Below are 25,972 nucleotides of genomic sequence, written 5' to 3' on the forward strand. Positions count from 1 at the left end.
AAAGGCCTAATAATTGCCTTTAGGTGGCCACAGTCTTCCACCCATCTGCTTGCTATGAGCATTTCCCATCCAGACTTGTATGAACACAGAAACTGGTAAGCCAGACCGATCGTGCTCATTCTACTGATGCATCACACCAAAGAAAAAAAAGAATCCTAATTTCTGTCTCCAGCCTACACCAGTACAGTTGATTTCTACACACACAAGACAGCAATCATCTGCAGCAAAGAACTATCAAATCAAATGTAGACTCTAAGCAACTCTGATGACAGAAAGATTAAAGTTCAGCTCTGCTCTGTGAGCACACGGCTGCCCTTTTCAGCCCATGTAAAGCCTCTTTTTCATAAATCAGAAAAGACGAGACCAAGGCCATGCCAGCTGATTCTCTCAATGAAAAGGTTACAAGAGGCTACGTAATCTTCAGCCTCTCAAAAGACCAGAAGCCTCTGGTCAGGATCTGTGCAATTGTATAGTCTATAAACTACGCGGCTGACCCAGTGTTAGTATTAAGAAGACTTTTTTCTTAATAGGCTTAATAGGGTTTGTGAGTCAGAGGTCATGAAGCTTTAGCGGTTCTATAAATATCTTGATTCTACAGAACTCTAATTCTCTACTGATTTGATTGGCTCACAAAAAACTATTAAGACTTTATTATACTTATAAATATCTAAAAAGTCTGTAGAGTAGCATATTGTTGATCTTACACAAAAACGTATCGCTAAAACGTCAAAGAACCTTCTTAACTTTCAATGGATGTCAACGTAAAAATATTTTATTCCAAGTTATTTTGGAGCATTTCTATTGGTCCATTCCTCATCAAATTCTGACATTATATATTTTGCCAGATTTTAATTATATCGAAGGGTGCAAAAATGTAAACCAACAAAATAGCATAACTGAGCTTCAAACAATACAAGAAATAGATAACGTACCTAGATGATGGGTTTTGATCTGTGATTGTGGTTTCTACAGAAATCCAGATAGTAAATGAGACACACTATGGAAACAGAGGGACACTTTTCATGCATCCAATTTGGAGCCATGATTTTAAACATTCATTTTTAGCACTCTACTTAATGTAATATCAGGTGCTCTATTTTTGATAAATACTTTTTACTTTTATTTTACAAGGCATGCTAAAAAATCTTTTCACTAATGCAACTGCTTACAACAAACTAATTTCTCAGCTTCTGAGAAAAGAAAATAGTTGACAGAAAAGAATTCACTTTTCTATAAGGTAATAAAATATTTACTTCACTTCAATGAACAAGGCATTGTTCATAATTTGGCAGCAGAGGTTTTATGAGAACTGAGATTTGTGAAGAACTGTTGAAAAATTAGGCCGATTTTTTTTGGACCAGACCCAAACATTTACACATTAAGAGCCGGGACGGAACCTAGTCACTAGCAGCCCATCTGAAAGATAGTGAGATCACCTTTAGTGTAGACAGCTATGTTCAAGGGATGAAAATCCAAATAATTTAAAAGTCTATTTTAATGTAAACTGATACATATTTCATCAGCGCCATATATTATGATACGAAGAAGAAACTTCACAAGCAAAAGCAGGAGACAGGACACATATTACAAGATTGATTTATTAACTATAATACAGGTCACGTAAGGCCTTACTGTTTGTACACCATTCCCATTGAGACAAATGACCATACTCTTAGCAAATAATGACATGATTTTTTTTCTCAGTTTACGTTTCAATTTTGTTCCATTTCATTTTTTTTTTAAATTGTTCATTTAATGTTTTTTTTTTTCTTAAATATGGAGAGTGGTGGGCCCCGACTCCTGGACATGGGGTTGAATCATGCACTACATCATATGGTCTTTACACCATTCACAAAATTGTTAAAAAACATTTGTCTTTTTTTTTAATTATTAAAATAAAACATAAAAAGATTTTTTTTTCTATCACCATTGACTATAGGGCAAAGTGTTAGACCCCCTAACATACAAATAAACAACCAATTTTGAATATAGTTTTGCTTGCTTCTCATTTAACTTAACAGACAATCTGTCACCACTGTTGCAAAAGAGGAAAAAAACAAACAAAAATAAAGTAAATGCAGCCACGGAAGATCGCTGAAACAACGTCACATTTTAATTCCCATTTGTTGCTATTCCTCCTCTGTCACACACCCTTTTATTTTTTATTTCACACAGTCAGTCTTTGGCTGCTAAAGATCAGCTCAGAATTGACACAATGATTTACACAGAGAACGCAGCGAGCCAGCAATCCGCTGCTAAAGTACCAGGAGTGAGTGCCGTCTCCCCGTTTTTCCCAAAACATACCACTTACTGAAAAGACAAGAACACAACTGAAACGTCAGTGGTGTAAGACGTGTGAGAAAGAAAGGAAGATGCTGTGGGCAAAACCTGTGAGATTCTGAACAGCTAATCAGACGCTAGCTTGACATTTTTGGATCGGCAGGAGAGAGGCGGGCAGTTCAGTCATGCTTCACTCATTGGTGGACATGTCTCTAGCCTTCACTCTAGTCTTAAAAGAAGCTTAAAATCCTGCTATTTTTTCCCATTTTCAAGGACATCAGCATCACTACTTTTCCAGAGCGACAAGACACAACAATCATGACAAAGACGCAACAATAGCGAAACGTTTACCAGCCAGTGTCTGCTTTTGTAGCTGCAACCTGAGAATACAGAGTACAATGTGAAGTTAGGAAGGGCTGAAGAGTCGACTGGCTATTGAGTTCCACCTCATACTTCTCTCTTTTGTGGTGCTCTGTGAAAAGGACTCGTGAATTAAAGTGCATTCAGAGCACTTCTCTCTGAGGGGAGGGGGTCCAAATAGACTTGTGTCAAAGCTGGGTAGAAATAATAAAGGCAGGCTAGTGAGGAGTAGTAGTATCTTGTTGGCCAGCAGGTGGCAGTAAGGTGCCCCAAGTGAACTAGAACTATCCTACAGGTTTAGCGATTGCGTTTAACCCACTCTTCTCTGAGAATCTCCGGCTCTTTCTACCATTTCAAACAGAAGTAGCAGGCCTGAAGTAGCAGAGAGAGTTTAGGCCTGGGTTGAGTTTCGGGACATTGTAGATATGAATACCAGAAAAGGCATCATTCAGCCAATCATCTCATAACTCTCATAACTCTGTTTAGCAATTTCAGTTCAAATGATGTATCATTTAATACAATTCTGTGAGTTTTTGACCTTTCATTTGTTATCTTCAGTGGGAACCACGGTCGGTGAAGCCTCTGGGTGCAGAGTATAGTGGGCAAGAGAGGCTAATGTTGTGAATACACACACACACACACCCTCCAGTGACAAGAATTTATAATTAATGTATAAAACAAAAAGCCCAGAGATTGAGATTATAGGGGTTCATTTGGCTTACTTTGTTAGTGGGAGGAGCTTAAAAAGTTGAAAATGTTGAAAATCAAAGAGATACTGCTAGAAGATTTGCTTATCCAATAGAATGTTGTGCATCACCACACCCCTTACAAGCTTTTTAGAAGGAGGAATAAATCTGTATTAAAGATTAATGTAGTCATTTTAGACCATTTCTACTGGTCAATCTGTCATGCAATGTTTATACAAAGTAAAAGACAGCTGGCGTCTTCAACTGGCATAAAGAAATGCTGAAAAAAACCCAAACCCATCAAACCATCCCACCAGTCAGCTGGATACACTTTCAAAGCTGCCTAAACCTAGCCGTGATATTTCGCAAGCATCGGGCCTGCATTCATCCACCCACGTACACATTAGGGATCCAGTTCAACAGAGAGCTCACGCCAGAAGGTAATCCAGTACATCATCTCACCACATCTCTTTCCTAATAAAGAGGAACCTCACTGAGATCCACCATGACGTGAAGCACAATTGAACAGCCCTGACCAATACGCACACCGAAACGCACAGAGTTCTCACACTCCGCAGGAGCACATTCATCGGTCCAAGCCCATGCCAATAATCCCTGCTCACTCCCCGCAGGTCAGGAAGCACTCAAACCCGGCCACCACAGCTACATGGAGCTATGCAGAGCTGTGAGAGGGCGGAGACTTCACCATAAAGAAGGAAACAAAATGGCTCCCATGTTCACCGACACTTAATCCATTCAGAGAAAGGGAGGAGAAGGAGGAGGAAGAGGGGGGGGGGGGTGCAAAAGGAGGGTCAATCAGGACATTCTCTTTTCCTCCAGAAAATAAAAGGGAAACAGTCTTCTAGCATAGTCTGGAGGCTCTGGCTCATCGCAAGGGCTGAGAGATACGAGCATAGACGTAGAGAAGACTTCAAATCCCAGAATGCCGTGCAAAAAGGGAAAAAAAAGTACCAAAAAGTTCACTGTACGTTCCACTCCCAACGAAACCAGATCCAGTTTGTCAAGTTTGTCGAGGGCTGTTTTCTTGTGTTCCTCTTTTAAATGGTCGCTGTGAGGCGAACCAGGGATGAGGGAGGAATAGGAATGTGGCCGAGAGAGGCACCGTATCATCAGGAGCTAGAACTTCTAGTCTTTTTATGTTTTGGTTTAAAAAAAACAAAAAAAGAAAAAAAAGGATAAAGGATAGTGGTCAAAAGCTACAAAACAAATGTGGAGAACGCTAAGGATGGCTTCTCACCACACTTCACCTCATTCCTATTAGTGGTGACGGTGAGGGGAGGGTAGAGAGGATAATTGACTGCAGGGTGAGTGCAGTTTAGTTAAGTCTGTAGGTCCACAAGCCTCACCCTTAGCAGCCGCATCCTCCTCAGTCACCTCTCAGGTACTGTCAGGAAAGTCTGGGCTCCAGAGGTTACTACCACACCTCATTAACCCTTTATCGTCCAGACGAAGGAAGAATTTGTATGCGTGTGTGTGTGTGTGTGTGTGTGTGTGTGTGTGTGTGTGTGTGTGTGTGTGTGTGCGCGCGCATGGGAGAATATATGTACTCTGTTGAATTGTAATGCAGAAGAGCAGAGAACAGATGAGTGCAGTGATCTATAAAGAGGGAGATGAAGTGTTGCTGGAGTGGCTCACAGCTGAAGTGGCTTGACCTTCTTCACTCTTTCTAAAGCTCTCACTGTCTCTCACCCTTTCTCTCGCTCTCCCTCGATCGCTCTCTCTCTCTAAGTTCCCTATTGCCTGCAGCAATGAGAAATCAGGCACATTTCCTCAATCTCTTTATTTTGTCTCCCAAAAAGAAGAAGAAAAAAAAAATCTCTCTCTCCACTCAGGTAATCTCTCTCGCTTCTACTTCCGCAACTCAATCTCAATCGCCAAGCTTCTCTTTTCTCGTCCTCGTCCTCTCCCTCTCGCACCCTCTCTCTCTCTCTCTCTCTCCCTCTCTCTCTCTTTCTCTGGTTCACAGCGTGTGTTGTTCCGTAGGTGTGTGGTGTGGATGCAGAGTCGGAAGTAGACTCTGGATGGGTGACTGCGGGGTAGGGGGAGGAGAATGGGGCGGGGACTGCTGGGCTGGGCTGAAAGGCGGGGCCACATGCTGGGGTGGGGCATAGCAGGAAGAGTAGGCGGAGGTGCTGATGGAGGAGGCGGAGCTCAGTGTTGCGGTGGGCGACCCCGGCAGGCCAGAAAGGCTGCTGGGCGTGTCGGCCAGTGGCTGATTGTAGAAGAAGAAAGCACACTGGTGGATGAAGGTCTCGATGATTGTCTGGTAAGTGCGCGTGGCCGTCAGCGCGTCCATGGTGGTAAAGTCTGGCCGCATCAGCGTGGGCCAGAAGCAGATAGACAGGTTATCGCTGGTCATCAGGTTCAGACGACTGTTCTGGCTCACCCTGAGAGAGACCGAAGGGGGACAGAAAGAGTCGCATCAACACAGACAATGAAACCAAAATATCAGCAGAACAAGAGTGTACAGGTGGTGCAGTGCTGTGATCAGAGAGTGAGTTAGTGAGTGAGATGGAGTCTATTATAGCTCTTATTGAAGGGAGAACGAGCCACAGGTGTGAGTACTCAGGTGTTGCCAAGGCTGAAAAGCAGAATGTGTTAGAGCAGCATTCCCAGAACTGTTTTTTAAACTTTTAATGGCTAGTCGCTAAGGACACAGTAGTTTAAGCCTGCCACTGGAAAGCAAGTCCGATGTAAACAGTAAACAGTATTTTTTCCAATCTCAGCACTTAATTATATTATTTATATCGCAGCTGTTTTCTTTTAATTTATAGACAACAATTTCTAGAAAGTTACCATAAATATGGCACACTAGACAGTTTATTATATAATTCTTGTGACTGAATCAATCAATATTTCAATTACTCACATAGGGATTATGAGAATACAGAAGTAAGTGAGAAATAAAACAATCCCAATGAATCAAGTCAGTCACTTTTGCAATGTTTTTTTTGCATATATATATATATATATATATATATATATATATATATATATATATATATATATATATATATGCACATACACACACACATACTTTTCACAGGTTTGAGGCTTTTTTTCTGGGCCACAGTTCTGTTTGGATCATGTTTAGAATGGGTTTTGTTTTTAATCACAAAGTTCACAGCCATAATACATCTATTTAATGGATTCAAAATCAAAGTTAGACTAATAGTGGTTTTACATGCTCAGTCTTAACTGTGTACTGCTGCTTTAAGAAAACTGCACATTTCAGGAAGCTTACCATGTCGGACATGTAGTGCATGTGTCAGATGCGAGTTCTGGCGGCTAAAACACTGCAGACTTCAGCACTCCTTCTGATTTAACACACCTGACTCAACTCTTCAGCTAATTAGTGCCTCCTTTGTGAGAAAATGACTGCTTGTGCATTTGTACAGCGAGAAAAAATAAGTGAATAAATAAATAAATTAATTAAATCTTTTTACACTAATGTCTACTGAACGTTAAAAAGGTTTTTCCCCTTTTCCTGTAAAGTTGTCATGTTAAAGATACAAGGTTTATGCACATCAGCGACAAATAGTACCGCAAGGTGCATTAGTGTGCCAGAGCACAGTGGAGGTTGTTGTTTATCGTGTGTTTTGTTTGTTGTTGTTACATATGGGCACATACTTATGTATGTGTGTGTGTCTAGGTGTGTGTGTGTGTGTGTGTGTGTGCACGCGCTCCTGTAGCTTAAGAGCACTGAAGGTGCTGCTCACTTGTTCAGGTGGCTGATGACGTATTTGAAGACGTCGTAGTTCTCTCGGGGGAACCTGCGCAGCACGTCCTTCATGGTGTGGAGACGCTGCTCGCGATCATTGATCTCTGCAGGAGACAGGACAGAGTCAGACACACACGCCCACACGTCCATCCAGGGACATGCAGATAGAGGGACACACACACCGAGACACGTCCAGACGCAGACACACCGAAGGGCGCAGCATGACGCATAATGACAAGAGCGAGCAGCGGCGGCGAAGACAGAGAGAGAGAGGAGGGAGAAGGCGGACAGAAGCAGACATAACAAAACAGACACACACAAGAGTCCAGAGTTTACTATCGCCCACTTTAACACTTCTCGTTTAGCCCTTTCACACAAACGTTTCTTCTGGGAATCTGTGCATTATGCTAGGCGGTGGTGTAGCTACAGGGCGGCCTGGGGGCTTCATCCTCTCACTTGGAAGACAGGCCTCAGATTTCGAACTGCTCGAAAAAGTCTTCCGATGCCACTGAAAATAATATGAAATATGTCATGTGAATAGCAATATGATAATACAGGCTGAATGCATAGGGTTCTTGCATCAGACAGCCTCAGAATAAGAATGACCGTCAAGTTCCTCACGTTTAGATGGCTGCACACCTCCATCGTTCACTGTTTAAGGTCAAACCTACTACTGTTATCAACTAATGCCTCTGCATTGTCCTTTATTTAAACCTTGTGCTTTTTTCCTTAATGTTTACCCAATTTTCCCCAAAGTTAGCTGAGCCAATTCACCCACCCACTCACTCACTCACAATGCTCCTGACACTAGGAGAGTGAAGACAGGCACATGCCTGCTCTGATATATGTTAAGTCAACCACCGCCTCTGTTCAAACAGCCGCTAATGCAGCATCACAAGGCAGCTTGGAGGAAAGCGTTGGATCCCCTGTGCTGCATCAGCCGGCCGGCATCACAACTGGAGCTGATGGTGAAAAAGCATGAGTCAAGATTCGAATTCCTGATCTTCTGGCCATAGCGCCAGGCTCATTTAGCTCGATGTTAAATATGTACTATATGTTCTGTACTTCACGTTTCACGTATTTGTGCACGTTCTGTAAAAGCTTATAGATATGGACGGAACAGAGCAGTACCACGGGAAATGTGGAGGCAGTGTAGCCAATGGTTCAAGTGAAACATGACCACTGCCATATGGACACAACGAAGAAGAAACGTGGTGTTTTTTTCACCACCACCGCAACATCACCACAACTTCCTCCACCGTCGCCATGTTTGTTGATATTAGAAACTTTTGACGTATTGCTAAACAGTCATGCCAACATAAGACATTGAATTATGTGGGCAGTTATGGTTAAAACGTAAGAAAGGGAAGCCTCAATTTTAATACATAAAACTAGTATAAATGAGGCTTCAGTCTGCCCCTTCTAATGGATGCATTCAGCTACTTTAAGCTGCACACACACACACACACACACACACACACACACACACACACACACACACACACACACACACACACACACACACACCTTGTCTAGTCCCTGTAGAGAAGTATTGCCAACAGAATAGGACTCTCTGGAGCAGATACACATGAAACTATTGGCACCATGCCTAATGCCAGGTGTGGGTTAGAGGAGTATAAAGCCCCCCCTGCATTGAACGGCGCAGTGGAACTGCGTTCTCTGAAATAATGGATGGTGCTCCATCCAGTACTTTTGAGAGAAGTTAGGGAGTTGAGGATGAGGTGGAGTGGTGATCATCCAACATACTGAATGCTCCAAAATCTAGTAGAAAGTCTTGCCTGCCTGACAGTAGAGACGTTTGTCTCCAACAAAAGCAGGATAAACTCTTTTTTTAATACCCTTACTACTTTAACTCATACACTTTTGCCTATATAGTGTACATAAGGTACACAGTCACACAAAAACGCATGACAAAATATGACAGTCATCGACTCTCCGTTCCCAAACCAGTATATCCATACTGTAAGGGCAGCTGTTCCCACGACACTCCCTATGATACTCAGAAAAGCACATCATGACATCATAAATCACAATAATGGTCACATGTTGTTATATTGCCCACCCATACTGTGACCAAACACCATTTGTCTCATTTGTAAAAACCACACTTACACATACACTTACACACATACACATACACACACACACACACACACGTGTACACAATCAGTGACTCCACACCCAACCCAAAGATCAAGACCATATTTTCAGCAGCTTTCAGCTCTGGGAGATGGACCCTTCTAGAACTTACAGCAAAACACTTCCTGTCAGAGTCATCAGGGGAGACTGAGGGATGCTTGCTGGATGAGGCAAAGGCAAAAGTACGTACACACACACACACACACACACACACACACACACACACACACACACACACACACACACACACACACACACACACACACAGTCTTTGAGACATACACACACGCATACATATACACACGTCCCCTGGGTGCTGCAAGAACGATGGCTGCAGTGAGTCAGAACGGCTTACATCAGCCCTCTAACACAGCAAGCCCTCTATCAGGACACGTGACCAGTATGGCAGATGTGTTCCTCCAGAGTCTCACTCACTCACTCTCTCTCTCTCTCTCTCTCCCTCTTTCTCTCTCTCTCACACACACTGATGTCAGCATCTCACATGCACACACTGATGTCAGCATTCCAGCATAGCACACACTCCCTCACACACCCAACTGATGCCTAATTCTGTGTAATAACCCCACCCCCACACACACCCATACCCATACAAAAAGTCCACATTAAACCAAGACCATGTTGTGATTTCATCTCCAAAGACTCGCACAGCCCAATGGAATCAATCGAAAACGGATCAAAACAGATGCTGTAGCTTCTGCTGCATCCCAAACGAAGCCAATTCATCTCAGTTCATCGCAATATGTCAGACACCCAATTCTTTTGAGGTCCCACGGATAACAAATCCATTAGCCATGGCCAAGGAATATTGAGTAACTGCCAGCGCAATGCAGGTGCTTTAGAGATCAGCACTGATAGCAGCAGAAACACAGCAAGAGCAAGCCTGCTGGGCTGTTGCCATGACGTCCAGTGACAGACGGGCCAGGCTAGAGCTCCGCCCACCACCTGCAGGGAGTGACTCTGCAATCAGGTGACTGGCCGTCTGTCCGTTCCCTTCCCAATCCATTTGGCTTGCCCCCCCCTTTCTCTCCCACTCTTCCTTTCACTCCCCATCATTTTTTCTGTTATTACTCTTTCTTTTTTTACAGAAGCACGTTTCAGTCGTTTCACGCATGATTCTCTCTCTTCAGAGTACCCTTTGCTTGACGAGCACATATTTTTCAGCCTCTCTCAAGTACTGGCATAATAAAAGGCTAAGGAGGCAGAATTCCGGCATTTACTGGACCATTCCCATTTGGCTCCCACTATGCTAAGGTACATCAGCACATTCCTGCCAATTTAGGAGCATTCACAGTAAAAAATTTGCTCAAGCACAGTCACTTTGGTCGGACTGGACTTTCAATCTTCCACTTGGCAGACGCACTTCCATTCGACGTGATAAGTTGAAGTGTTTCTCCAAAGAATGGAAGCACCTAAAAGAGTTTTCGCTAGTGGGCCGAATCCCCCTTCAGAGCAGCCGACTAACTACAGGCATAAGCTGCAGTTTCACCCTCATTGTTGGCGCATCCCGAGCTTGGATGGATGCCCAGAGCCAAACACACAGCATTTCACGCTGCGTGAATGTAGAGTGGGCGTTGCACGAGTGAGGCAACTACAGATACTCTTCTTCGGCAGAAGTCTTTCCCATTCATATTTCATATACAACATTTTTAGTAGGGTAACACGGAGCACCTTTACTGAATAAAGGAACGCCAATTGGCAAAAATGTTCCTAATTAGCTTGTCCTGAATGTAAGTCACTTACTGAAAGCTTCCACCAGATCCACCTGCATGTTGTACGGCACCAGGGGGTCAGGCAACTCGGAAAAGAAACTCTTCATGGCTCCGGCTACCGTGTTCACTGACATGTCCTTCTCCACCAGGTCCAGGCTGGGATCTAACGGAGAAATGAAGTGAGTAAGATTAGAGAGAGAGAGAATAAACAGACCAGAATTATACAATACTTCCGTCATCAAAGACAGTTCGCACCCAAACCATGGAATTCAGGAACCTTCAGGAACTTCAGGAATCCAGCACCAGCAGGCTGAGGAATGGTTATTTTCCCTCAGTCACCAACCTCATACACTGTTTTCCACATAGCTAATCCCTTTTAACTATTAGACTGTTTAAAAATGAATAATAACAATAATAATAATCCACTGGACACTGGACAGGCCTGCAGTTTGTTAATAATAATAATATTCTGAAGACTCTCTGAAGTGGTGTCTGGAATCAAGTCATTAACAGCAGATTCTTTAAGTCCTATAAGTTGTGGGGAGGGGCCTCCATGAATCACATCAAATCACATCAAGGTCGTCCTTTCTGGGACTACTTTTGGTAGGTACTGACCACTGCGTACCAGAAAAACTGATGTTTTGGAGATGCTCTGACTCAGTCGTCCAGGCATCACAATTTAGTTCTTGTTAAAGTGGCTCCTGCTTTAATACCTTCATCACTTTCAAGAACTGACTGTTCACTTGCCGCCCATCCACCCCTTGACAGGCGCTACTGATAATCAATGCTAATGGCTGGTTTTTACTTGAGCTCTCCCCCCATAAAAAACAAGGTTCTTTAAGGGTTCCTTAATAAAAACAACATATGTTAAGTTGCTACGGTTCCATATAGAACATTAGAAAACTGGTATATAGTTTACAGCGCATCAAAAAGGTATTCTTACACAAAACCCTTTTGTGGTACCAAATAGAAACCTTTTAGCTATATATATATGAATGCACACTACTTGGACAAAAGTACTGGGACACAAACAATCTTTTACAGCATCCTGTTGTAAATCTATAGGCATTATTATACCCCTTTGCAGCTCTAACAGCAGATTTAGAGCTCTCTCCTAATACTTCTGTCCATAGAGTGTAGCCCTAGCATGAGACCTAGCTGAAACAACAAGGAAGCTACAGATTTCAGAAGGAAGACCTGAATTTAAAGAGGTTGTTCCTCATATGTGGTGCTGGTATTAGGAGGTCCGACAGCTCGGAAATGCCGCAAAGATGCCACAGAAAGGTTTGATTTAGCTGGATGTTTGAATCTGTAGGTGTCTTCAAGGAGGTCAAGGCATTCATGTGATTCAATAAAATGCAGTGTGGTCAATAATATGCCAGTCTGTCAGGTGTCACATCAAGTCTTAATAGCTGGCATCCCAATCGCAAGACCTTCTAATGGAATGGCAAGGTGATATTTAGTTCATATTGTGGAGCCTGGATCTATGCGAAAGTCAGCCTTTCACATTTCAGAAAGCATTCCGCCGGCCGACAAGCCATTATTACACCCTTTCCGAGTCAAACCTGTCCGATGCACCATCATGTTGAGCTGCTGTCTCTGTGCATCATTAATTTACCCACAGATCCAGTGAAATGTGTGCTTAATTGGAGCACTTGCGCACCATGTGAGGTGAGCGCGCTGCGTACGAGGCACAGGGGAGACAGGAGGAGAAAGGTTACGGAGGCCGGAAACAAATGAAAGCGAGCTGATTAAAACTGTAAAGCAAGCGTAATCACAGGGTCTGCCCGCTCTGCAAGGATACACTTTAAATCCAGCAGACGAGACAGAATGTGAGGGATGGAGAGGGGAGGTGGGATGAGGGAGCCTACTGGAGAAAAAGCAGAACTTAATTACAAAGCTCTCTTCTGATTAGGCTTCCTCGCTTCTCTCAGAGAGACGGAGGGGGGAAACGGAGACAGAGACAGAAGGGGCAGACAGGTGCCTCTGTGGATACGGTTAAAGAGAAATTGTCTTTTTCAGCCATGTTTTAACACAGCCAGGTCGGTCATGGCAATACATCATTACCTGCACCCCAGAATTTGTTTAGTACCACATAGGGCTTACAGGTCATCATAATATTGGAATTTGGTGTAGCAGAAAGCTGGAATATAAACATTTATTAGGCAAAAACCTTGAATCTTCATACATATAATTTACCATTGACATTCATCATTGAAGAAAACAAAGTATCTTCATTTACAAGTGGTGAATATATTAAGCAGCAAATGAACAGCCCGTTCTTGAATGTGATGAAGGTGTTAAAAGCAGGGAAAATGGGCAAGCATAAGGGCATGAGCCACTTTAACGAGAGCCCAATTGTGATGGCTAGATGACTGGGTTAGAGAAGGTTTTCTGGTATGCAGTGGTCAGTACCTAAAAGCGCTCCAAGAAAGAACCAATATATAGACCTGTAAACATACTGAACATACAGTACCTGCAATTTGTGTTGTAAGGATTAAATACTACAAACCTCTTTTTAAAGTGAACGGAAATTCCCACCTGCTTTGCTTATGCTATGCTTCCGTGATCCTGACAGATCAAATATATTTAGGGTGAATTCAGGCTAAATGTTAATTTTAACAATTAACAAACGACATCTGTAGTTTTAGTAAATGTTTACAGTAAATGCCCCCTCCCCCCCCCATATTAGAACTTACAAGTGCCCTTACAGCTGCAGGGGCTGCTGTTCAGTGGTCACCTGCACAGCAGGCTCTGCAGTAATTGTATTGGTAATTGCATTGCCACCAGGCCGTGCGAGGGTTTGATCGATCGGACACAAGCCTTCACCTCCTATTAGCTCACACCGGACCAGGCCAGACCCTGACGGAACCTGCAGAGCAGCGGCGCGTGTGTGTGCACGCGCTTCATTACCTAAACCAATCCACAGGTAATTAACTGACCTCCTCTTTCTGTCTCTGAAGCGTACACACATACGCGCACGCATGGATGCTGACACAGAGCCAACGCACACAGCGAGAGCATACTGATGCAACCCAGCAGAATCAGCTCAAACAAACAAACAAGCACGCCCACACTTTACATTATGCTGCGTTCCCAAACACGCTCACACTAGTTCACATGACGCGTGTGTGATCAGTACAGAAATACTGCGGGGGAGGAATCAATGGCTGTGGATTAAATTGGGTTAATTAAGCAGATCAGCTCTATAATGCCTTCATTGGTCGGAGAATGATTCCTCCATCTTAAAAATAAAGCCTTAAAAAAAGGAGTAGCAGGAGACAAAAACACAGATGCAGGAACGTGCCCAGAAGTCTGGTCAACACAAACTTTAACAACCCCCCCATTTGCTCCCCAGGCATTGAGGTGGCTTGCCCACTGCTCCAGTGCAAATGTGTTCACTGCAAAGGAAAAGTGAAATGCAAAGGGGGAATTCCATTGCACTGCTGGATGCAGTGGGAGGACCCTAATCTTAATCTTCATCCTTAGATAGGATCATCCTTCAATTCTTAATCAGTTAGAATTAAACAGGCTGTTTCAGCCACTCCTTTTGAACAACTACACAATGCTGCATTTGTGTCTCGACCGCCTGGTAGAGCACAACACTCAGTCTGATACAGTCGGTCTGTAGCAACTACATTCACTTCAACATGAACAAGTGTACAGTAGGCCAGATAGCTGCTGTAGGCCAGATAGACTATATGGACAAAAGTATTGGGACACCTCGTTGGTTTTTCCAAAATCAAGGATATAAGATAAAAATATATTCTGCTCTAAGTAATTGTTCCAAAAGTTTTGGATGGAGCACCATCCAATTCCACAGATCACAGTTTCAGTGCTCCACAGCTCAATAATGGGGGCTTCAGACCCCTCTAGTCTGTCTGGCATTTGGCATGGTGCCCACAGGTTCACGTTTCTCTGCTCTGGAGAGTCCTATTCTGTTTGCAATACTTATCTTTAGAGACTAGACAAGCTCTTTGTGTATTTGCACATCTGTACCGAATGCATTCATTAGAAGGGGCGTCCACAAACATGTGGACATATAGTGTAGGTGGCGATATGTAAATGTGTCCACTGTTGTGTCATAGGATGACCAACCATATCCATATTCATATCCTCCCACTGCACACCAGCTGCTCACCTTAATACAAACGTCTATTTTCTCTTTTATGTGTACATATTTAATTATTCCCATCTCTACATCTTTTATCTTATCTCACTATATACACAAGCCTTCCGGAGGGAAAGGAAAAAAAAAAAGAAAAAAGAAAAAGTCATCTTGTGTGTTTAAGGTGGCAGTAACTTCAGGCTCCTGCAGATGGTGTTGCTCGAGGATGACTAGGCTATAAACACCTGCCGGGTGTCGCAAAGCAGATGTTAATGATTGCAAAAAGGAGTTTTTGCATTTGGCTTGGTCAAGGGCCATACCGTGAAGGAAGTAGCTGAATTTGCAGGTGTATGGAAGTGTGCTGTCTTATGGGTCTACCAGCAGTAGCAAAAATCCTACAGGAAATTCCTATAATTCTTGAGCAGAAGTGAGCAAAGACCAGAAATTGGTTTGAAAGTGGTCAGTTTCCCATGAAAAAGGAAATCTGTTAGGGAATGATAGAGGCCCAAAAGCAACTACAGTTACGTAGGAGTATGAGAGTATCTATCTAAATTGTGGTAAATTATGAGTACATTAACTAAGCCTAAAAGTGTCTGGTTTAGCATATCTTCATAATTTGCCAATACATTGCTGAGACCAGTGCTGGCTTTTTATAGTCTCTCCTTTTTTATTTGTTTAAATTAATTTATTCCAGTTGGTTTTATTGTGCAGCACTTCGTCTTCAACTGTTTGTGGACACCCCTTCTAACGAATGCATTCAGCTACTTTAAGTTTTTCCTATTGGTGACAGGCGTCCTAGCCCCTGTTGAGAAGTACTGCCAATAGAATAGGACTCTCTGGAGCAGATAAAAATGAACCTATTGGCACAGTGTCAAATGCAGGCATGTGCTAGAGGGGTATAAGACCCTGCAGAATTTAGCTGTTGATCAGTGGAACTGTGTGATCTGGAATGACTGTGATCCTTTAGGATACATTTATGTACACAAAATACATTTAGGATGAGTTGGGGGATCATCCAACATCCTGACCTCACTATCGCTCTTGTCGCTAAATGCCAGCAGATCCTCACATCAATGCTCCAAAATAGGAAAAAAAAAAACTTCCCCAGAGTTTCCCCAACAAGGGCAGGATACATTTTTTAATACCCTTAATTTTGATTTCAGAAGAAACAATTAATTAGCAGGTGTCCTTAAACTTTTGTCCATATAATAAAATATCTTTTTCCCTCTTTTCTGTTCCTCCAAAGACAACTTGAATGAATAATCCAAACAACCAATCAACCACTTTAACAACTTCTAAAAGTCACTGGAAGTCTCTACTGTCTGTATGTGCAGGTCTAAGGGACCCATCACACATTTCTGACATTTTTCATTTCATTTTTCAAGGGCCTTGTTATCACTGGAAAGTATTTAATCCTGATTGGCCATGAAGCAATGATGAGAACAAGCTAAATGTGTATAAAATTCTTGATTAGTGCTGATCTGTATACACTGTGCTCTAATAGGTGGGCAGTACAGATGACCCTGCAGATGTATTGTAGATCAAATCTAGGACTTTACAGGGACATGTATACGATCCACAGTGCTGCATACAGCACACTTTTGGAACGGTCATCTTCAAGTAGAAACTGAAGATTTCAAACAACGACGGCGAAGTTCTTTAACTTTAAACCCAGGATGTTGCAGCATGGCAGCCTTAAAATTTAACTTGGGTTGGGGGGGGATGGGGGGGGTTGCCATCCCCTACCATTAGAGTGAAACTCCAGGCAAGCACTTGAAAGAGTGTGAATAGTGCAATCAGTGCCTCACCTTGGTCAAACTGTCGCTGCATGCTCTCCATCTCAGCCTTATTTCCGCTCACCCTGTAGATCCCTTCTGTGCTCAGACCTGAGAGTGCAATAGAGAGAGAGAACAAAAGAGACAGAGGGATGACATTAAGTGATTCAATATATTCTCATTCGACTTTCTCTCAGCTGCTGATAAGTACTGGAGATGTTGTAGACTGGAAATCACTACTCCATTCAGCTAATCTCACAGGCCTGCTACGGTCATCTCAAAGTCACAACAAAACCTAGTAAAACCACCAGCGGTCCACAGACATTATGTCATTATTTGGGGGACTGTCCGTCTGGACTTCCAGAGTCTTGTTGGAGAAGGAGAGAGAACTGATGGATAGAACGAGACGAGCTCAAAAACAACGCTGCTCTGCTGTGGAGGCAGACTGCATCGATTTGCCACCTACTACCAATATCAATTATCCACAAAAGCTTTTCTATGGTGCCTCAGGGTGGGGTGCGAGAGAGTGCGGGAAAGAGAGCGAGAGACATAGCTTGTGCGAGAATGATAGAGCAAGAGCAAGAGCAACAGAGAAAGCAGGAGCAAGAATGAGTGAGCGAAAGTGAAAGAGAGGGAGCATGTGGGAGTGCACAAGAGAAAGCAAATGCATGTAAAAAGAGAGAAAGAGTAAGAGAGTGAGAGCAAGGAGAACCATGCGAGAGACCGTATGAGAGAGCACAAGAGAAATAGATAGAGTAAGAGTGAGAGCAAGAGAGTAAGAGAATGAAAGCAAGCAAGAGCGCAAGGGTGAGAAAGAAAAGGCAAGCGTGCAAGAGAGAATATGCAAGAGTGAGCGCGAGAGCAAGAGCAAAATCAAGAGTAAGTGCTCCGGCCTAGAAGCCTATGCTGGTTTTCTGATAAAATTTTGGAACAGACAAAACAGAGGTTGGGCAGAAACCGAGGCTGGGCATTATCTGACCAAAAACAAGAGACAGAACACAGACCAGAGAGAGAACTGACCACTGCTGCAGATTAAGCCTCAGCAGGGCACCAAGAGGGTGATCCAATGTGACCTACTTTTATGTCTGTGTGAAATGACCACTGCTTTTGATGACACTATGGCTTGCAATTATGTCTGTATTGGGTCACAGAAACCAATACATCAGAAAGTCAAGTCTGTATTTAAATGTACATATATTTGTTTAGTGTTTTTATTTCACAATAGAGCAGAAATGTAGAAATAACACAAAAAACAAAACATGTAAACCCAGTGAGCCACGGACACCAGAGCGATTCATTTGTGGTTAAAATGTGATCGGCCCTTGATCCGACCCAACGATCAGGTGTACTCTGCAATTTTGAGCTAAACAGCTTCTATAGGCAGGTGTTAACCTGGTATATTGCCAACATGATCTTTGCTTCATGTCAAATTACACAAAATATGCACTAGTCCAGAACACAGACCTTCTTCCTGTCTTTAATTAAAGGTCCTGACCAAACAAGGTAGGTGTGAAGGCACCCTAAATCACTTTAAGACCAGCCTTCAAACTGAAGGTAACATATCTGGAAAGACAATGTGACTTTTTAGTCATATCTCCTTTATGTGGAAAATGTGGTCTGTCCGAGGCCTCCTTAACACATAGATATGATATATTTAAGGTATTATTCATCATTTTAAATTTGAAATGAGATCCTGATTCATTACTGATAATTACAGGCTGTTCGGATGCGTTGAAACATTTGCATTCAATCCAGATCCGTTATTTGGACCATGCTCTGATAGTTGCAAAAAAAGTTAATCAATTTTTTTTTTTTGGAAGAGGAAAAAATGCTCAGTCAGTTAATAGATCGTTGTCAGAGCTGACCGATATGTTAGCCTTTGAGAGACTCCGTTTCATGTTAAAAGGTCATCTACTTTTGTTCGAAAAAATTGGAATCCCTTCATTTCCTTCTCAAATGATAATTGACGTATTTCTATTAAGACATTTTGGTGGTGGCTGAGGGAAGGGGGGAGGGATGGGTTGGTAGCCTTTTATGTTATGATTACTTTTACTTATAAATTCATATATATTTTATATAATTATATTATATATATATTTTTATATATATGCATACTGTAATTCATTCAATGTATTCAAGTATGCATGTAATATGAGTAGATTGTGTATATTTTTGTTTTTCTGTCGATAAAAAAATAAAACAACAAACAGCAGCAGGAACATCTCAAAACAGCTGCATCACAAGTCTGTGGCAACAGCTAGGGTCAATTCCCTTAGTAACTCTGAGCTGAGGATGTAAATAAGAGAGAGAAGGAAGAGAGGGGAGAGTGTTAGAAAATGAACCGGCACAACACACACAACCTCTTGGCTGAGTGACAGAGAAATCAACCCTGAATTCCATTTACACTCTGCTAGCACAACACACAGCCTCAGCACACAGCAAGGAGAAAAGCCTCTCTCTGGCAAGACTACAGAAACAGAGGGAAAAAAAGAGACCAGGCCTAACTCCTCTGTAGTTCCCCTTTATTCTCACATTCTTCATACTTTACTCACTGTTTTCCCATGTAGCTTGATGATGGATAGGTAACACAGTGCAACTGGTAATCCAGGAGAGTGAGAGAGACACAGAGAAAGAGAGCGAGAGGAAGAGAAACACTGCATCCTGCGTAAATGTGTAGGGTCAATTAGAAGGACAATACTCGGAAGTCCTCCCTCAACTCTCTCTCGCCGCTTTGGCTTTTAAAGTCATCCTCCATTATTGTCTGAAAAATCAGTGTAGGGTAGAGGGGGGGTGGTGGTGGTGGTCACTCACAGACAGAAGAATCAGCCAGGAGGTCAGGAGCTCACTGTGGCCTTTAGCACCTCTGCAGTACAGCTTCCTGACCACCACATACTACCCCCCAAACCAGGTCATTTCCTGCAGCCATCTTGTGCGTATCCTGCCCTGAGCTTTGCCTAAGCACTGCATGCCATTTCAGCAGCAGCAGCATCCTGCAGCCGCCTGCTTTATCTGCAACTCCTTCTGGGAATCTGAAAGTCTTTCTTTTGCAGAACTAAACATCTGATTAGTCAGCAAATTAGCTGGACCATATCCAGGCTTTGTTAGTGTTAGCGTAGTAACTAGGGATGATCCAGTGGTTCAGGATCAGGACCAATCCAAGCATTTTTTCGATCAGGTATTGGCTAGTTTAAGCCAGATCCAGATTCTTTGTTTTTACCACTGTTTTAGCAGAGTGCCCTCTGGTGGCGTCTAGGCCCCACTATCTGACCGTCACAGCCCACTGCAGTATATGAAGAGTATATGCAGACAGTTTGCAGAGTGGAACTTTTTTACAGTGGAACATGAAGACTAAAGGTGATGTGCGTTTAGTTCTAGTGCTTTTCCTCCAGACAACCCCACCACACTCCGTTTTACCAGCAGGAGCACCGCCCATCTTTCTCTGGCTTTAAACCAGCACTGAATAGAGCATAAACTGAGAGGAGTAGGCTGATGCACCCACATTCATCAAGACATAGTACATTCACAACACTACAAGCACTTATTTTTTTTCCTCCTCAGTACTTCACAAAAAACAACATATCAGTTCACAGTGTGTACCACTATACACACACACACACACACACACCCCACATGAAGTGATTTTACTGCAGTGTTTTAAAGTAACTAGGAGCTGAATGATCAGGAAGGTCAGTCAAACTGCACTGACACCTTATTATTTCCTTAGACTGTGTCTGTAAGTGCAACATGTCACTCTCAAATACATTCCCATCATAATTAACATCAGTTTAATAGGCCCCAAAATAGAAACCTGTGGGACTCCATAAAATAAACTAAAAAGTTACCATGTAATTCACAATAGTTTCTACATTAGGATTAACAGCTGAATAATAAACCTAGGGTTCAGGGGGCTATACACATTTAAATGTCCAGAATGTGACATTATTACTTCAGTATTAAGCATTCATTATTTAGCAGACATCTTACTTAATTTGTGTGGGTGTATTATTTATTTAACACAAGCATGCCATTTCTTTAAAATCCCTAATATTCTTCGGCGGCCCACTCAAATCTTTTTTTTTTTTAGAGCTTTTTAAAGTTTAAAGAACCTCCACGTCATTTAAAGTCCTAGAGTCATGCGTATGTTGGGTGTGCTGTTCTGCAGACAGCCCTGCTGCATCACATTCCCATAGTGGCAGCCTGAGGTCCAGCCGCAACCAGACTCCAAATGTTCGAGTCTCTCGGGGAATCGCCGTCATCAGTGACGCGGCTGTGGGCAGCTGGTCACCATGCTGCAGAGACGGCACTGCCCACTGGCCTTAACGCCAAGCCTGAATAACAGACAGCTGGAGGAAACATGGCCACACACACAGACACGACAATGCACTCACTCATCACGTAATCCTGAGAGAGAGAGAGTGAAATAGACAGAAGGAAAAAGACCCTATGCCCTATGCTAGTTGGTTAGCCAGTAATGCTAATTATAGTACACTAAAGCCATTATAGGAGCCACAGTGGAGATGTATTTTGCACAACAGCTGTTTTTTCCCCTTGGTATCAAATAACAATTGTTAATTGGCTGTTAAACGGCAACAATGCTCATAAAAACACTTTGTTCAGCATTTACGCTTACAAACGTGTGACAGAAGAGGCGAGAGGCAAACACACATTCTTCATTTCGTTATGCTGATTACACACCTGGATGAGGAGCACTACAGAACAAGATCGATCCCACCATCCTGCCCTTATGGCAATAAAAGAAGCATGTTTTGATTTGCTCCAATCTGCTGCTACCGCTAAAACAGAACTAATGAGGCAGGCAAAGAGCATGTCATCACTGTCTGAGCTGAGCTTTGGATGTGTTGAAGGTGTCTTGGAATTGAAAACTGTATTTACCTTAGCATAGTTCATAATGAGACTTTGGTACAAATCACAAATCACAAACACATCCCAACCCATCACCAAAACAGAGCTGGAAACCAGGCCAATTCCAAAACCCCTGAACTGTTACACAGCAGTCTTGACTTGTTTTATTAACGCCCCTGAAGCTGATATACATCCATCCCACTACCAAAAGTTTTTCGTGGCCAAAAGCGATGGCTACTTTGGATGAATACGAAAGTGACACAAAAAAGGCTAAAAGCTAAAGCTATGCTAACCAGTGAAGGGAAAAGGGCCAACCAGAGGAAGCAGCCAGCAATGGGGGAAAGCTGTGGAAGCAAGCAGGTGCTAGGCTAAAAGCTAAGACCAGGCTGACCGGAAGGGGCAGCAGGGCTGACCAAAGGGGCTAAACTAACCCTGTCGACCAGCTACAACCTCTTCAGCTAGCTAACTGCACACTGCGCAGAGAGGACATAATGAGGACAGCATCACGATCATGTAAGTCTCATAATAATAATAATAAAAATGAAAATTAAAATGTTCTTGTTATAACTCTAAACTAAGGTAGGACAGATTAACTAGGCTAAACTAGGCTGTGCTCCTGCGGGTAGAATTTAAAAGCTTTATGATTCCAGTAATAATAACTCCAGCATCAGCTCACCAACCAGTCGGTACTGTCTCTATTGCCAAAAACCTGTTTGCTGTTAAAAATAGAAACATACAGGTTCTACTTTTCAAAATTAATCGCTTGCAGGCTCCCTCTGGCATTTTGCAGTCATTTTTTGATACAACAGGGGGATATAGGAAGTGGCCAGGCTCTCCATAAACCGACTCTGGTGACATAAACCTGCCAATAAAAGCAAAGCTTATTTTGTCCCCCCACAAGCCCACCACAAAAGAAAAAAAAATACATTTTTATTCTGAGGCAAAATAACAGGGTTGTAATAACAGGCTAATTCCTACATTATAAAAGACCTTCAAATACTAAACAAATGCCTTACGTGGAGTTTTATTTAACAGCATTGGGACTCAACTTCAAGTGTTTCCAACTCTTTGCCTGTGTTTTAGCAACCAGAAAGCAGCCAACTGTTGGCGAGGGAAGTGATTTAGCAGTTGCAGATAAACAATCCTGAAATCTGGGGGTGCTGCAGCCCCCTCAGCACCCCTGCGTCCTGCATATGCCTGTTATTATAGGCAACAGAATGTAATTCAAGTAAACAACTCTGCCCAAAAATATTACAAGATTTTGCTCATCTCTCTGCAACAGTGACCACATTCCATCACATAGGACACTGTGTTCCCTATGGCATGTTATTAGTCTTCTACCTACTGCAGCACATTCATTTTGGGATTGTAAAAGCACACTATGCGCTTGGACACTAATACGAGTATTCAAATAGTTTTAGGCACAGCCAGCTAGAAAGAGAGTGAGGTGTGTAAAATGAGCTGAAAAAATAAACAGGATGCCTGAAGAACAATAGGTGGACGAAGCATTAGCAGTGTGAAGGCCATCGCTGGAAGGGCACAGCTCCAGCCAAACAGGTCTGACATATAGCTCATAATATAGATGAGAGTTTTTATGTCACTGACTGCAAGTCTTCAAGCCCCCCCGGCCAAAATAAAGCAGTGAAACAAAATAGAGTCTGGCCTGAGAGTGCAGTAATCGCTGACAGCAAGGGGCCATGTCCACTTTCATAAAAGAAAAGAAAAGAAATGGTTCTGGCGTGGGTTAAAAATACAGAGAACTTTGGCAGCTGTGACTAAGCACATCAGGCCTCAAAACCCTGGTCATTAAGAAAGAGTGGCCCAACTCCGCTCTCAGCGGGGTCCACATGGCTGAAATGAGTGATGTGGAGCATGCATGGGCTGAACAATTAACTGCATATTAATCATTACTCCAATTCTGGCCTCTATAATTAGCTAATTGGTAAAGACCCAAGTTATTGTCTCCTGTGCAGCACTGTGACGGCTGCACAAAAATCCCACGTTATAAATAGCTTCTTTGAATACTGAATTTCCGCAAATGGGCTGCAAGCCCACCACTCCACTCTACTGTTCTGGAAGCAATTATGGGTAAGGGGCATAATTGGTCAATATAACACAATATATAGGCAATATAGCAAAAATATAGTTTTACAATTTCTGAACAGCAGATAAACACAAAAAATGGTAAAAAAAAATAATAAGATTTCCCTCTTGCCTCTCTTCTCTAATAACAGTGTGTCTACTGATCATACATGAACCCTCCTGGTAATGACCTAGTCAACTTTAGTGGGATTCTGACTTTTTTATGGTCTTAGTTATCAGTTATTTTTATTAACTTTTACTTCCTTTAAATATATTATTTCACTTAAATTCTTTCCATTTACTTTATTCATAATACTCTTTTTTACATACTACTTTAATTTTAATATATTTACTAATTTTACCATCTGTTTTTCTTATAATGTGTTCTCATAAGCAAGTCATTCTTGTTTTTAAGTCTATTTAAATGCTTTGTCAATCACTTGTAAAACGGTTCCAGTTTGATTTGTGTGACGATAAGTGCTACATAAATAATGTTCGATTGATTCGGTTCACAGCTAACCCCTTCCCTATTGATTATCAGTAAATTTCTGAGTAACAGTGTATGTGTGAAAGGGGCTTTAAATAAATAAAGAGGGGGGGGGGGGGGGGGCAGTGGTGAACAGGCAGGAGGAGAGTATAGTAAGCAGGTGAAGCCTAAAGCACTTTCTTAATAAGGAGCTTAATTCCACTGTAATCTGGATAAGGCAACACTAAATACAGCCTCGAAAGCCAAAGCTCAGCTCACATCCCCTACAGAGAACACACTCTTGTGCTCATTAAAAAGCAGATTGCAGTTTATTTCCTTAAGTTAGCATTAAATGTGGTGAAAATGAAAGTAAATATCAATAAAATAAAAATTATATTGAAAAGCTTATATTCAAATCTGTTTTCAGTGGAGGATTTATTTACTTATTTTTACTTTTAAAATCAACAAAACGACGTGATTTTGTGTCATTTTTACAAGTAGTGCAAATAGTGTGTAAAGCCCTATTCAGGCAGGATTCAGGATTTTACATGGAGAGAGTCTGGAACTTTAGTTCCATCTAAATGAGTCAGCCCTTTTTAAGGACCGTGTGCTTCCACATCAGTAAAGATTCTGCTGCTCGTTTTACCTGTAAAATCCTGCATGAATCGACATGTGGGTAAATAATCCGTCATACCCTGTAGAAAAGGAGTTTTAAATGTGGAGGCGCTCGAGGAGGCTGGTTATTACGTTTTTTGGAGGTGACGGCAGCGTACAAATCACATAGCCACTCCACTTGCTGTGATTTCTGCAGAGATTTCTTATCATTTTCATCATGATATTTAATACCGAGCACAAATCTGTGTTTTTACAGCCCTATATCTGAGAAGTACATACACTATATGTCCAAATGTTTGTGGCCGGCCCTTCAAATGAGTGCATTCAACTACTTTATAGTGCACCTATACCAACGCATCTCTCTGTTGGTGGTTAATCTCCATTTACATAATCAGTCAAGAGAATCACTGCATCTGTTATAGTTGTGCAGCGCTAGAAGTGATTTTCTACACTGTGGTCATGTGTGGAAGGTGTTGTAATTAGGAGGGTGAGTAAGCATGTTTGAGAGAGTGTAAGTGTGTGTGTTATCAGTGCATCAGGCTGTGGGCTGTTGTATCACTACTGTACTCCACCCAAAACACCCAGAAAAGAGCTGAGCCCCAAGATCGTTCTCATTTCCTGCTCGTAGATATTGATCTCAATGAGGAAGCTATCAGGCAGAAAATTACCGCAAGGGGCTCTGCATGTGCATGCATACACAAACACACTCACAAACACACACACACACACACACAAGCATGCCTCCTGAGTACAGAAACCGCCGAGACCCTGGTGCCTCGTTCTGCCCCCTAGTGGTACATGTACTTGGTCCAAAGGGTGGGGTTTACATGTTGTGCACAGGAACCACCACCCAGCACTGAGATATTCCATTCCCAATCAGGTCTATAAGAAGACGAGGGACTTTCCTTCAGCGGCGGGACCATAAACCACGAATCCAGTTAACATTTAACCACAGTATAGATAATCAAAAACAGAGAGCTGTAAATGTGTCAGCCTGCGGCTTCACTTTACACAACCACGCAACCTGCTCCACTTCCAGAGGCTTAGAGATCTGAGCAAGTCTCACAGTCTATGACTTCATTTCAGCCAGTGCTGGACGGCTGCC

The 25,972-nt window shown here is 42.5% G+C and overlaps 1 protein-coding gene across 1 annotated transcript in view; it reads right to left on the minus strand.

Moving 5' to 3' along the window:
- Positions 1–1,579: 1,579 nt before the first annotated feature.
- The window catches only part of arhgap35a (Rho GTPase activating protein 35a), a 96,583-nt gene continuing 72,190 nt past the window's right edge, over positions 1,580–25,972 (minus strand). The window contains exons 4-7 of the mRNA XM_072691693.1: positions 16,875–16,952; positions 10,990–11,121; positions 7,067–7,172; positions 1,580–5,734 (exon numbers count right to left, since the gene is read on the minus strand). Coding sequence (XP_072547794.1) covers positions 5,308–5,734; positions 7,067–7,172; positions 10,990–11,121; positions 16,875–16,952 — 743 coding nt within the window. The 3' untranslated portion in view covers positions 1,580–5,307. The remainder of the gene's footprint in view (positions 5,735–7,066; positions 7,173–10,989; positions 11,122–16,874; positions 16,953–25,972) is intronic.

The sequence above is a fragment of the Salminus brasiliensis genome, chromosome 11 (assembly GCF_030463535.1).
Source record: "Salminus brasiliensis chromosome 11, fSalBra1.hap2, whole genome shotgun sequence".
NCBI classification, from domain to species: Eukaryota; Metazoa; Chordata; class Actinopteri; order Characiformes; family Bryconidae; genus Salminus; species Salminus brasiliensis.